The sequence below is a fragment of the Drosophila miranda genome, chromosome XL (genome assembly GCF_003369915.1).
Source record: "Drosophila miranda strain MSH22 chromosome XL, D.miranda_PacBio2.1, whole genome shotgun sequence".
Classification (NCBI taxonomy): Eukaryota; Metazoa; Arthropoda; class Insecta; order Diptera; family Drosophilidae; genus Drosophila; species Drosophila miranda.
The window spans coordinates 15,890,306-15,902,387 of record NC_046673.1 but is presented as its reverse complement, the minus strand read 5'-3'; the positions used below and the strand labels follow the sequence as shown (position 1 = coordinate 15,902,387).

Here is a 12,082-nt window from a genome sequence, read left to right as displayed (position 1 = left end):
TGTTTTAAAGACATCTCAACGAAATTTTGCAGTTTATTCTTACAAAGACAAAGAATGGGTATCGGTATAGAGATATATGTATATGCAGGAAACTAATCATATGCATAAATAGGTGAAAAATATGTCGATCTGAGAAATTAATAGTAATAGGGTATTCGGTAAGTCCATACTCCATACATATGTTGTTGATATGTAGTTACCGTGTAGTTAACATGTAAAAAAGTTGGCTAAGTTCGTTTTTCATCGGTATATTTTGAAATAGACGGTCTATTTCGGTATATTTCCGAGGGTCAGACCGTATAATTCTTTCACTGGTCACACTGATGAGGGCGGCAAAGAGGGAAATATTGAATAAATGAATATTGAAGAATTGAATAAATAAATCAACTTGATAATTAAGTCAATTATGACTGGCATTTTTTTTTTTTTGATGCTAATCCAATTCGATAACACACCGGGTTAAGTGACGTCACACACCTGAGAGATGCGATGCTCCGGCCCGCCATCCGTCCACGCCAGCAGAAGAACGAACAACAACAAAAACAAACAAAGCAGAACCGGCAAAAGCCAGTGCAAGATTGTTTCTGTTTCTGCTGTTGTGGCACAGCATAGCACAGAAATACATATTCTGGCATTATTAAATTGGTATTTTGGCATTGGCGCAAGCGAAAACATCCACACAAACACACAACTACAGGGCCAGCGAGACGCATAGAGGAGTGGCACAGACACAGCCACAGTCCGCAGTCCGCACACTTTCCTGGCACTTACTCATGCCACTGTAGCAAAATATTCTAGTGGCTTTCGGCATTGTTATTAGTACCGCAGCGACCCAGAGGCAACGACTGACGTGTCTGGCTGCCACTCACCCATTATCATCATAGATAATAAATGATGTCTGAAGATGCCAAGAGTGAGTACAGGGCAATGCAAATAATCATAAATGTAGAAACGTATACAAGCACTTTTTCTTCTGCTGTTCTGTTGGCCAGGTCCAGGACCACGCACCCGTAACATCATTGAAAACCAATTGTTTCGCCGCCAGCGCAGTCTGAAGCTTGAGGCCCTGCAAAGGCAGCGCACCCTTCAGGGAGATGACGACACCGACGTGGACGAACCCTTCGACAAGGTCAGTGGTGGGATGAGAATGAGCCTGAGAATTCCTAATGAAAAAAGGCTCTCTCTCTCTCTTACAGACGCAAATAGTCATCATATTCACGGAGAAGGCCAAGCTGCGCCACTGCCAGGATGTGGAGAAGATCATCCAGGAATTTGGCATACAGACCACTCTGGAAACTTTAGGGTGTGTGCCAGTGTGCCTCCCTATACATTATAGTACTTTGTTATTGACATTTCTTTTCTGTAGAAAAACCGAAAAGTATCTGTATTTGTCGGCCAGTTTGGACACCTTGTTGCGGCTGGCCGATGTGGCCGAGCTGGAGAAGAAGACCACCACGGGCAGCATGCAAAAGTTCAACAATGGGTGCATCTCCGACTTTCTGCTGCCCGGCATGGGCAAGGATCAAATACTGCGCTACTGTGAGATCCCCGTTCTGATCAAGGATGTGATCAAGCCAGCGATCAAGTCCTACATACTGAAGGGCTACATCGAGGACATGTTTCCCCTGCACGATATTGTGAGTGTGACTTCCGTGATCTGCAGGTCAGAGCATTTGTTGACTCTCCTGCTGGCTCTGTTCCTCCTGCAGCTCTATCTGGATCGCTTCAACTGGAATCTGAAGCGCTCCCATCTACCCATAGAGGACATCCGAAACTATTTTGGCTCCAGCATTGGCCTCTATTTCGGCTTCATTGAGTTCTACACGAAGGCCCTGATCTTTCCCGCTGTCTTTGGCATACTGCAGTACCTATTTGACCTGAATCTCTCGATTGTGTGCAGTTTCTATGTGGTCTGGACAACTGTGAGTCCCTCCAGGACTATGTGTAAGCATAGCTTTTAAGCTATTCCGTTGCAGATCTTCCTGGAGCTGTGGAAGCGCAAATGTGCTGGCTACTCGTACCGATGGGGCACCATCGAGATGAGCAGCCTGGACAAGCCGCGCTCCGCCTACCAGGGCCAGCTAAAGCCCGATCCGATTACCGGCAAAATGACACTGCATTACCCGATGCGCTACACGTACCTGCAAATGTACTGCATTTCGTATCCGGTGGTGCTCGTCTGTGTGGTGGCGGCCGGCTGGTTCGCCCTCTACCAGTTCCAGATCGAGGCCGAGGTGCTGGCAGATTTTGGCGCAGACTCGTGGCTGCTGTACGTGCCGGTCATTGTGCAGTCCATTCTGATAGCCATCTTCTCGTGGGCGTACGAGAAGTTGGCCACATTCCTCACAAAGCTGGAGAACCATCGCACCCGCTCGCAGTACGACCGGCATCGGGTCAACAAGCTGATGCTCTTCGAGATCGTCAACAACTTCTTCTCCCAGTTCTACATCGCCTTCGTCCTGCAGGACCTCAAGCAACTGAAGTACCAGCTGATGATGCAGCTACTCATATTCCAGCTGCTGTGCATTGCCCAGGAGATCGGCATCCCGCTGATGGCTGTGCTCCGGCAGAAGTATGCCAAGTTTCGCCATCGCGACACCGTGACCGAGGAGGAGAAGCTGGACAATATCAGCGATCAGCCCCGGTACGAGCAGTCGTTCTACGAGTCCGGCCTGGATGCCTACCATTCCACATACGAGGACTACCTGCAGGTGTGCATACAGTTCGGGTTCGTTGTACTCTTTGCCGCCGTGGCCCCCTTCGCCGCCATCGGGGCGCTCATCAACAACGTGTTTGCCGTCCACATCGACATGTTCAAGCTTTGCAACATCTTCAAGCGTCCGTTCGCCCGCAGGGCCAAGAACATTGGCGCCTGGCAGCTGGCCTTCGAGCTGCTGTCCGTCATGTCGCTGCTGAGCAACTGCGGTCTGCTCTTCCTCCAGCCGAATGTCAAGTGAGTGAGCGGCCGAAAGCGAGGCTTTCGTTTAAAGACCTAAGATACAATTGCTTGTCCCTTCCGTAGAGAATTCTTCTCGCACTGGCTGCCCACGGTGCCGGAGCTGTCGTTTGTCATCTTTGAGCATCTGCTGCTAGGCCTCAAGTTCGTCATCCACAAGGTTATCCACGAGCGTCCGCGCTGGGTGCGAATTGGTCTGCTGAAAGCAGACTTTGAGACCAGCCAGGCCCTCAAGCAACTCAAGTGGGTGCATCCCTGCCGTGGCATCCCTGCCCTTCCTCCATTTATTGTTTTCATTTGCTTGCAGAAAATTCAAGGCGGAGACTAATAAGATGGCCTAGAATCCACTCTCCCACTCCTCTAATCTGCAATCTCCGAACTCCAATCTCCAGTTCCAGTTGTTGGTGCTATTAGAACCAGGTCCATTTTAAAAGTTATTATATTTGTACGTTTTATGCGATTTTAATGTGAAAACTCTAACCGAAGGAAAAGTGTGCCTTAGAAAATATAAATGCTTTAATCTCAAACCCCCATAAGAGACTCTAGCGCCCCTTAGCGCGCTCCCCTGAAGTGCTTGAAGGCCAGAAAGGCATCGATTGCATGCAGCAGTCCCGCCGCATAGCCCATGTACTGAAACAAGCAAACAGGAATCAAGATGGGAAGGCACTTAACGCTTTAATTTCCACACTCACATAGCAGGCGGTCATGGCCGGATATGCCCAGAAGCCGGGACGCACCAAGAACTGCGGATGCAGCCACACAACGCACGCGAATCCCATGTAGCTGGAGGAGCTGAAGTACATGCACGCTGCAAGACCATTGAACAGGGTCTCCTGAAAAAAAGATCATCAAAGCATCTGCAAAGCTTGGGGGGGGGGGGGGGGGGGTAGGGAGGATCTAGAGGGAGAACTACTCACAAACAGTGATTGTCGAATGAGGCCGTATGACTTCTCCGAGAATCCATAGCACAGGAGCAGTATGCCCGTCGTGGTGAAGCAGTGTCCTGTGGTGGCCAGAAAGCTGGTGAGCGCCTGGCCAATGGAATCGGCATAGGGCACACCGTAGCGTATCAGGAGGCCCTCGCAGAGCATGGCCAGGCCCAGTTGCATCAGCTTGAGCAGTCCCACCCGCGACAGCACAAAGCCAAAGTTGATGCACGTACAGACGCGGCAGCAGCAGATCCTGATGCCCAGCGGCTGACTCATGCCACGCATTCCAAACGAAGACATTGTGTACGTAGGTGCTGTGCTGCTCCTTTGCCGCGAGCCTATTTCCAACTGTTCTCTGAACCGAACAGAACAGCACAGACTCTGCCACAAGACAATGCCACAAGGGATGAGACTGCGCCTAGGTCTGGGGTCGTCTATAATTAGACACATCTGGCGGCAGCCGCTCTCCTGCCTGCCCCAAGCGGCGCAAGCGTACAGTGGTGCCAGAAGTGGCTATGCGTCTGCGCTGCATGTCTGCGTCTGCGTCTGCATCGCTTTGAGAGCTCTGTTCGAACCACTGTGTGTATGAAATCGCAGTAGGCGCAGGCCTGGCATCGGTCCGGTCAGGTCAGATGTGTGGGTCCGAGTGATTCGAGGGAATGCGCTCAGTCAGTTTTCAGTCTGTTATCATCTCGTTGACTATTTAGTCACAGCAAAATTCTCGGCCTAAATCCCCGAAATTCAAAATTCAATAAACACGTTATTTCTGTTGCAAATTGTTAGTACTCCGGTAGCACCATGTGCCTGCCTTTCATCAGCAAACCGTTCCGACGCAACAAGCGCAACAGGAACAGAGGTCCCACACCAACGCCCAGTGTGGCCGGCGTGGAGGGAGCTCCGGTAGGACAGGTCGCAGAGGTGCCGACCGATGACAAGGTGGCAGAACAGGTGCCACCCATACCAGCAGAGGCACCAGAACCAGCACCAGAGATGACGACGACGACGACAACGGCGACGTCGGCGGCGGCGACGGCGGCCCTCACACAGGTAGTGCAGACCGCGCAGTCGCCCGCCGCCATGGCCATAGCGTTGGCAGCCAGCTTTGCAGCCACCGGTCGACCCTCCAAGACCTTGTCGACGATCACCAGCGTGAACAGCATGATGGCCAACAGTTTCGCAACCACGCTGCAGGTGCAGGAGCCCCCTAACGCCGCGCCCGCCACCAGTGCTGTTGCTCCAGTAGACGGCGAAGTTCCCGCAACAGCTAGTACCGCCTCCGCTTCTGGACGCAAGAAGACCTGGATGGAGTGGTTTGGCATGAGCAAGAAGAAATCCAGCATTGATTCGCTATAAGACAAGAGGCGGAGGCGACTGGGTGGGACGACTTGCTGCAGAGGCAGGAACAGAACGCAACAGACATTAACGTTCATAAAACTTTTGGCTTGCACATTTTTTAAAGGAAATAAACACCGCACCCCCCTCCCCAACAAACGGTGCTTGTTTTCTCGTTTGGCAGTTCAAGCAGTCAATCCAATGGAAATTCGTCAAGCAGTCCAAGCAGTCCATGCACCGGTGCCTGGCGCCACGCTGGACACCAGACTAGAAGTATTTCTGGCATGGAATTTATTTATGTGGTTTGCACGCTACTCTATTCTGTTGTGCTCCATTCTATTCCATCCCATCCCATCTCCATCGCTCGGAATGTGCATACTCGAAATCTTCTGCTCTCAGATCGTGCCGTGTGTGGAGGCGGGGTACAATCGTCTCGGCATGGCATCGCCAGCGATTAGTGTAATTTATCAGCCGCAACGACAATTTATATTGCCAGGCAGGATGGGGTGGGGGGATGGGGATGCTTTTTGACAATACAATTAATGTTTGCCGTTATCACAAGTAATTGTTGCCGCCTGCCACTACCACTACGTAACACTGCTTACGTCAGTGATTACTCGTATGCAAACACACAGAAACACACACACCCTCTCCAGAGGGAGGGAGATAGAAGTGTTGTAACAATCGGGGAAGCGTTGCATTTGCATAAATAGTTTTGGTCGTAGCCCGTAACATCTGCAATTAGGAATTTGCCAATTCCGTCACGATCTGTGTGCACCTGCACGTCCGTCCAGCAACAGCCACGGGGCAGTATCGTATCAGCAATACGAGGGGATAGAGGATGCTGGGGGATTACCAGGCGGAAGCATCAACAGAGTTCAACTTTCAATTGTTGTCGGAGGCGGGGGCGGGGGCTCGGTGCGGGTGCGCGATCTTAACTCCCCCGCCGTGTTCTTTGTGGCGCCCCGACCCCATTTTCTCTCGGAACAAACAACAGACAGACATTTGCGCACAACAGAGAACACATCACATCTCTTGTCTCTTGTTTATTTATAAAAATGAGAAAGAAAGAAATTTAGCGACTAGTATAGCCCCACATACATACATACATATGTACATGTTTACGGATTTATTTAGTATAGGAATGTATACGTACTCGTCCGTCCGTCGTTTATTCTCATTGAAGGAAAAGTTTTTTCCGAAAACGGCTTTTTGGTGTTGGCGGAGGAGCGGCTGCCTTTCATTGGGGCAAATGCCTCTGACGCAGCCGGTTCCAACAGTAAAACGCCAACAAAAAACCATAGAACATCCGTGCAAATCCAATTTCGTTGTAGTTTACCGAAAAATTATTTTGTAAATTGTTGTGCCATTAATTACCCGAGAACCAAAAAACCAACAAAAAAAACAAAAACAAGTCGACGGACGACACAGTGCACTGATTTGTTGAATCGAATCGAAAGTGCGACAGATTTTCGTTTTCGTTTTCGTTTCGTTTTTTGTTTATTTTTCTTTTTCGGTTATTTTCGGAGTGAAGTGGAGAACGGTATCGCATCCGATTGGGAGGCATGTATCTAAATCGGTTTTAAAACGTATTTCCCAACAATAAACACAAGTAAACGTCATATAATTAGATAGGAAAATAAATTACAAACACATCGCTCATCCCACCGCCCACCTGTAGAGGAGGAGGTGGATTTGTATCAATCAGTAAATTCAATAAATATTCCAGTAGATATCAGTAAATATATATAGATAGATGAGTGATATAGTATAAATTGTAGTCGTCAACAGGCCCCAATAAGAGATACAATCTAATGAGAGATTATGCGGCCTCAGCAGGAAACAATTGGAAACCATCTGGGAATTCGCTTGCGTCTGATCTGATCTGTTCTGATGGGAACCTTGAGTGGGATATGAGGAATATAACCAGATAGACAGACAGATAGACAACCAAATTACTTTTTGATGGATAGATGCACGAGTATATGTACTTAAGAAAAGGAATTGGAACATCCAAGATTAAGGAATATCCGTACCATAAGATAGATAGCCTCCTTCTATGGGAACAAAGACATATCTAGGAATATATTTACGAATAATTATGCAACAAATTTATATATGTAGTTACGGGTGTGTGTCTTTACCAGACTTTCCCATTAGTAACGCTCTTTCCTCCCCTCCGCACCCATGCAATTTCTGGGTAAATATTACACCATGCTCGGATATGGAGGAAGGGAAGGGAAGGGCCTCCTCCATTAACGTACCACTTAGAAGACTGCATTCAATATTGTTTGATTTTTATGACAACAATTGAGTTGTTTACCGACAAGTGTCCGTTTTTCGAGTTAGCTAAGGGCCGATCCGCACAGAAATGGGCAAAAATTGTAGGTTTTCCCATTGCTAAAACGCAAAAACGCAAAATTTGACAACAACAAACAGCAACAAACACAAACGAAAATCTCTATCGATGAAAATGAAAAGTAATTTCTTGAGGCGAATGTATAAAGCTATAAACAAATGCGTTATCTGGGCAATACCATCGTACAGATACAGATACTCGTCCATCGTATTGCCACAAATAAACAGTAAGATTGTTTCTGCGTCTAGCGCACTGATTGACTACTGACCACACGCCCAGCGCCTGTCCGTCCGCCGACCAATCCCCTAAATATTTAGAGATCCTAGATAAAGGCTACGGTACGGTATGGTTCGGGTTTTTCCGGGTTATTTATAGCCATTTGTTTGCCGTTTACGTCGACGTCATGATCGTGGATTATTAGATGACTTTTGGAAAAGCAAACAGGGAGAACGAACGGTCTTAGCGGTCGATCCGTCAAGAGAGAGCTTTCACTGTACGAAGAGCAGAGCCCATGAGCGCTGAGCAGGGCAGCGCTGCCCGGAGTACACATGTACGTGACACGCACCGGAGATGAGTCGACAGAATGTGAAGTCGATTTGTCCGTCCATCGATTAGAAAGTCCGTTCATCAATGGATCACATGGCTTGCCCCCCCCTCCCCACTGCACCACACCACAGGGTGACAATTTCTTCTCAAAGTCAAATAAAGCTTTTTACGTGTGTAAGAGTATGCGTACGGGTGTGGGTATGGACATGGGTATCGGTATTGTAACAAAGAAACCCTCTGCCAGTCGATCAATTGAGTTTTGAAGAGGACACTCCAGACCAGACCACTCCACTCTAGCACTCCCACTCTGATGGCAGATCGGAACTGTTGTCTGTCTCTCCAATTAAGCACTGGAATTGGAGCAGAGACCTTATCTAACCGGTGGACTAATCATATAATCGAGGAACAGAAATTCTATTCTTAAGACATTCTCCGCAACTATGAATCATTCCTCTGCCAGATATCCAGAGAGCCCTGTAGAGGGGATGGATGCAAGTAGCAAGAAAAACAGTTTTGCAAAACCCATTTGCGTCATTACGAAAACACTTGTTCTACACTCATGCCGCCCCCTAATTGAAGGGAGGCGTACAGACACACACACACACACACTCGCACAAATAGACAGGTGTACGAGTGTATGTCATGTCATGTCTTGTCGTGGCGCCTTGTACCGCAAATTCTTTTCCTATGTATCGACTTTTGCTTATCAGTGATCTACATGTAGAGAGGGACATTACACACACACACACACACACACGCACTCAGTGACACTTTTACACCTTTAGAGCCTTGATCGTGAGACACATCTGCTGTGTCATTGAGTGCCTGGGATCGCTTTCATTTGGCGGCACAACGTCTACAAGTTCAATTACATTTGAATTCGAATTTAAGATCATTTTGCATTATGCCTAGAGTCTAGACTCTAGAGAGTCGGCAATCGGCTTTGAGCTGCTGCTGCTGCTGCTGCTTGCTGCTGCTTCGAGCGAAGTCAGCGCTGACGCTGAAGCCGACGCTGCGCTGCGCAGCCGTCGCGTCGGCGGTTGTTTTGGCGCAATCGAAAGTTACGTTACGTTTGGGTTTCGGCTTGGAGCTTTGTGTGGACGCGCGCCGCATTAGTCGTACGCTGAGTGTCGGCGGCGTTAGTTCACAGTTATAATTCGACTCTCGAAAATAGTCCCAGGATCCCAAGACCCTCCTCTACAATCGCTTTTGAGTGTCGTAAGTCAAGTCTTATCCTGTCCTGGTCTGATCTAAGCCCCTCTTGGAGTTCGTTTCGTTTAGTGAAAGTCCCCCCCCCACAAACACAGAGATTTTAGTGACTGAAATCCATTCGCCTTGAAGCTGAAAGTTTCCGTTTCAACAAATTATCATGGATAATCAATTGATTAGTATATATTTGTTTTGTCCGTTGAAACCAGAAATCATTCTTCGATTCCGAGCTGAACGCATTTTGATTTGATGGATAAGTGTCTGTAGAAATGAAAAATGGAAAATGATCGTGTGCCATGCCATGACAATCGAAGCCCGAAACTGTTTCTGTTCCCACTCTATCCAGAATTTATTTATAAGCCTTAATTTGTGCAATTAAATTGCAAATTGTTGCCACCGCAAATGATTAAATTAATTAAATTATTAATGGCGCGGGGCAGACACAGACACAGATCAGCAAACAACAAACAGAACACAGCAGATGATGATTGTACTATATGTGCATATATCATATTTCAAATACTATAACGTAATACTCGTATAATACTACAAATATAACTAAAACTAATACTGAACTGAGCTCAGAGCTCGTGCCCGCATTTCTCCAGTAATTTCGACATGCAACATGCCATGACTCCCACTCCCATTTGCCCATTTCCCCAATATCCCACTTACATTTCCTATTCCTTTGGTCTCCACGATTACGCGACACATTCGAGATACGAGATATACAATGTAGAATGTGGGGGATGTGTGTATGTACATACATGTGTGTATAATGCCAATGTGGGTATAGTTTTTCGATAGTTATTTGATTCGAATGCAAAGCATGTGGAAGGTGCACATTAAAGATACAGAAACAGTTTGCTGTAGAACGCAGAAAGTGGGATGGGAGCAGTGGGATTCTTAAAATTCCAATCATGAATCCAATCCGCTCCAGTCGATATACCTTTGCGAAGAAATCCCCGCTCCGCAGGTGGATCTGGACTTTAGCACCATTCCGCCGAAAATCATTCCCTATATCTCCACTATTATCAAGATTCTCTCTTTCTCTAATGATACTCTAAAGGTGTTTTATGTTTTTTTGGGCTATTCAATTTCAAGTGTCTTGTATGTCACGTGCCCGCAATTTTCGGGGCCGGGTCTACCTTCCATCTAATTGCCAAACGTGACAGACAATCATCGCTGGGGCAGATAAAATTCCAAACTCCAATTCGAAGAGATAGTCCCCGACGAAATTGTCTGCCTGTTGAATGGCCTGTAAACAATCAAAATCTAATTAATTATTACCAAATAAATCAGTGACATCTGAAGCGGGAGCAGCAGCAGCAACAGCGGCAGCTAAAGCTAATGCTTTGCCCTCTGCTGGCTGATAAGAGACGAGACGCTGCTGGCTCTTGAATCAATTAATTAGCACGCGCGGAGAGGCAGTGGCAGTGGCTACTCTCGAGAGTAAGAGGCAGCCAGCAGGCGGCAGGCGGCAGGCGGAGCGGTAGATTGTTGGCCAACAATTGGATGAAGTCGAGCGTGGGGTTGCGGTTGCTGCAACTGGGCCAATATTTTGATGGAATGAATGCATTTGAACAGATGTTTCATGGCCTTTTTACTATTTCCAGTTACCCCACCGCACCGCACCGCATCGGACCCCAGCCCCCATCCCCCTTTCAAAGACAGAGAGACAGACACAGCATGGACACGAGAATGGAGCTGGAGAGCTATGTGCAGTCGTCGCCAAACACCAATCGATTCGTTGTCGAGGATTCGAGTAAGTATAGAGGCAGAAAGGCCGCCTCTTCCGGCTTAGAAAGTGCGGAAGTGCGTTGCCTCCGGCACTGGCTGCTGGTTGCTGGCTGCAGGTTGCTGGCGTGGGCTGCAAGGTAATAAAACACACACGAAACAACCTGCTGCTTCACGCATTCTGATCATTCGATTCGAGATCATTCGGATCAGCGTCAAGTTGAAGTTCAACGCCAGTTGAACAGTCGCCAGTCGACAGTCGCCGGAGGCGACCCTGAAACGCAAAGCGCTAAACGCATTGCAAAATTGGAGCAACAAATCACTCTCCCCTCTCACTTACACGCTCTCTTCTTCGCTCTCTTTGTGCAGTCACTAAGGTCACGTCGGATGGAGAGCCGCACGGCATGATGACCATGGTGGCGGGTCTGTCCGGCCTACTGGCAGCCATTATCATTCTGGCCGTGCTCGCCTCCATGGTGGCCTGTCGCAAGCAGAAGAGGTAAGAGTTTCGTATACATAATGCAGTCAAGAGATTCTCATGCATCCAATACCCTCCGCCTCGTGCAGCACCACCAGCAATAAAAGCAGCCCAAGCAGCAGGAGGCTGAGCAAGAAATCGATGAACTTGGCCATGACCATTGTCGAGGAAGAGCAGCCGCAGCTGGCGGGCAATCTCAATGCAGCCTTCGCCGAGAGCACCCTGACCCTCCAGGGCCAGGAAAAGGACAAGGAGAAGGACAGCCAGTGGTCCACCACGCCTACGTCCGTTGTGGTGCAGCGGTATTAAATGCAGATGCGGTCTGGATTGCCGTGTGACGACGTGATGTAATGTGAACGCTTGAGACTGAGGCGGCGGTGGCCCCACCGCCACCACATAGATTTATGCATACCATTCATATTATTATTATTATCTTTTTTCGTAATGGTTTGTTTAATTAAATGTATTGTAGAGTTGCTAACGACTTTCATTACCCAAAGGAGCATGATAATCTATTTCAAATTTGCGGTTAGGAA

General features: G+C 48.0%; 4 protein-coding genes across 6 annotated transcripts; 3 read left to right on the top strand and 1 right to left on the bottom strand.

The window, feature by feature from the left end:
- The first annotated feature begins 335 nt into the window (after positions 1–335).
- Positions 336–3,483, top strand: LOC108164410 (anoctamin-10). The gene is made up of 8 exons (XM_017300081.2): positions 336–913; positions 993–1,129; positions 1,197–1,303; positions 1,367–1,637; positions 1,710–1,922; positions 1,977–2,953; positions 3,023–3,199; positions 3,264–3,483. Exons 1-8 carry the CDS (start codon positions 892–894, stop codon positions 3,295–3,297), a joined length of 1,938 nt encoding a protein of 645 aa, XP_017155570.1. The 5' UTR covers positions 336–891; the 3' UTR covers positions 3,298–3,483.
- Positions 3,403–4,469, bottom strand: LOC108164415 (protein singles bar). The gene is made up of 3 exons (XM_017300095.2): positions 3,874–4,469; positions 3,649–3,789; positions 3,403–3,586 (listed from the first exon to the last, which is right to left on the bottom strand). The coding sequence occupies exons 1-3, from the start codon at positions 4,333–4,335 to the stop codon at positions 3,509–3,511; spliced, it is 681 nt and encodes a 226-aa protein (XP_017155584.2). The 5' UTR covers positions 4,336–4,469; the 3' UTR covers positions 3,403–3,508.
- Positions 4,470–4,561: 92 nt separating this feature from the next.
- LOC108164422 (endochitinase A-like) lies at positions 4,562–5,376 on the top strand. Its single transcript, XM_017300105.2, has one exon. The coding sequence runs from the start codon at positions 4,684–4,686 to the stop codon at positions 5,236–5,238; it is 555 nt and encodes a 184-aa protein (XP_017155594.1). The 5' UTR covers positions 4,562–4,683; the 3' UTR covers positions 5,239–5,376.
- A 1,070-nt stretch (positions 5,377–6,446) lies between these two features.
- Positions 6,447–12,022, top strand: LOC108164430. 3 transcript variants are annotated; one of them, XM_017300128.2, is made up of 4 exons: positions 6,447–6,780; positions 10,948–11,096; positions 11,438–11,567; positions 11,636–12,022. In XM_017300128.2, the coding sequence occupies exons 2-4, from the start codon at positions 11,021–11,023 to the stop codon at positions 11,853–11,855; spliced, it is 426 nt and encodes a 141-aa protein (XP_017155617.1). In that variant the 5' UTR covers positions 6,447–6,780; positions 10,948–11,020; the 3' UTR covers positions 11,856–12,022. The 3 variants fall into 3 exon arrangements, with proteins under 3 accessions (XP_017155617.1, XP_033251778.1, XP_017155607.1); XM_033395887.1 differs by having other exon boundaries at positions 6,447–6,829; XM_017300118.2 differs by lacking the exon at positions 6,447–6,780 and adding an exon at positions 9,235–9,340.
- Positions 12,023–12,082: the final 60 nt, after the last annotated feature.

Excerpts from the sequence above, each read along its gene's own strand:
- LOC108164422 (XM_017300105.2), top strand. The coding sequence starts at position 4,684 with ATGTGCCTGCCTTTCATCAGCAAACCGTTCCGACGCAACAAGCGCAAC.
- LOC108164410 (XM_017300081.2), top strand. The coding sequence starts at position 892 with ATGATGTCTGAAGATGCCAAGA. Across the intron at positions 914-992 it reads GATGTCTGAAGATGCCAAGA|GTCCAGGACCACGCACCCGT; the intron begins GTGAGTACAGGG and ends TCTGTTGGCCAG. Across the intron at positions 2,954-3,022 it reads TTCCTCCAGCCGAATGTCAA|AGAATTCTTCTCGCACTGGC; the intron begins GTGAGTGAGCGG and ends TCCCTTCCGTAG.
- LOC108164415 (XM_017300095.2), bottom strand. The coding sequence starts at position 4,335 with ATGTGTCTAATTATAGACGACCCCAGACCTAGGCGCAGTCTCATCCCT. Across the intron at positions 3,790-3,873 it reads TCATTCGACAATCACTGTTT|GAGACCCTGTTCAATGGTCT; the intron begins GTGAGTAGTTCT and ends TCTTTTTTTCAG. Across the intron at positions 3,587-3,648 it reads CGGCCATGACCGCCTGCTAT|TACATGGGCTATGCGGCGGG; the intron begins GTGAGTGTGGAA and ends TGCTTGTTTCAG.
- LOC108164430 (XM_017300128.2), top strand. The coding sequence starts at position 11,021 with ATGGACACGAGAATGGAGCTGGAGAGCTATGTGCAGTCGTCGCCAAAC. Across the intron at positions 11,097-11,437 it reads ATTCGTTGTCGAGGATTCGA|TCACTAAGGTCACGTCGGAT; the intron begins GTAAGTATAGAG and ends CTCTTTGTGCAG. Across the intron at positions 11,568-11,635 it reads GCCTGTCGCAAGCAGAAGAG|CACCACCAGCAATAAAAGCA; the intron begins GTAAGAGTTTCG and ends CGCCTCGTGCAG.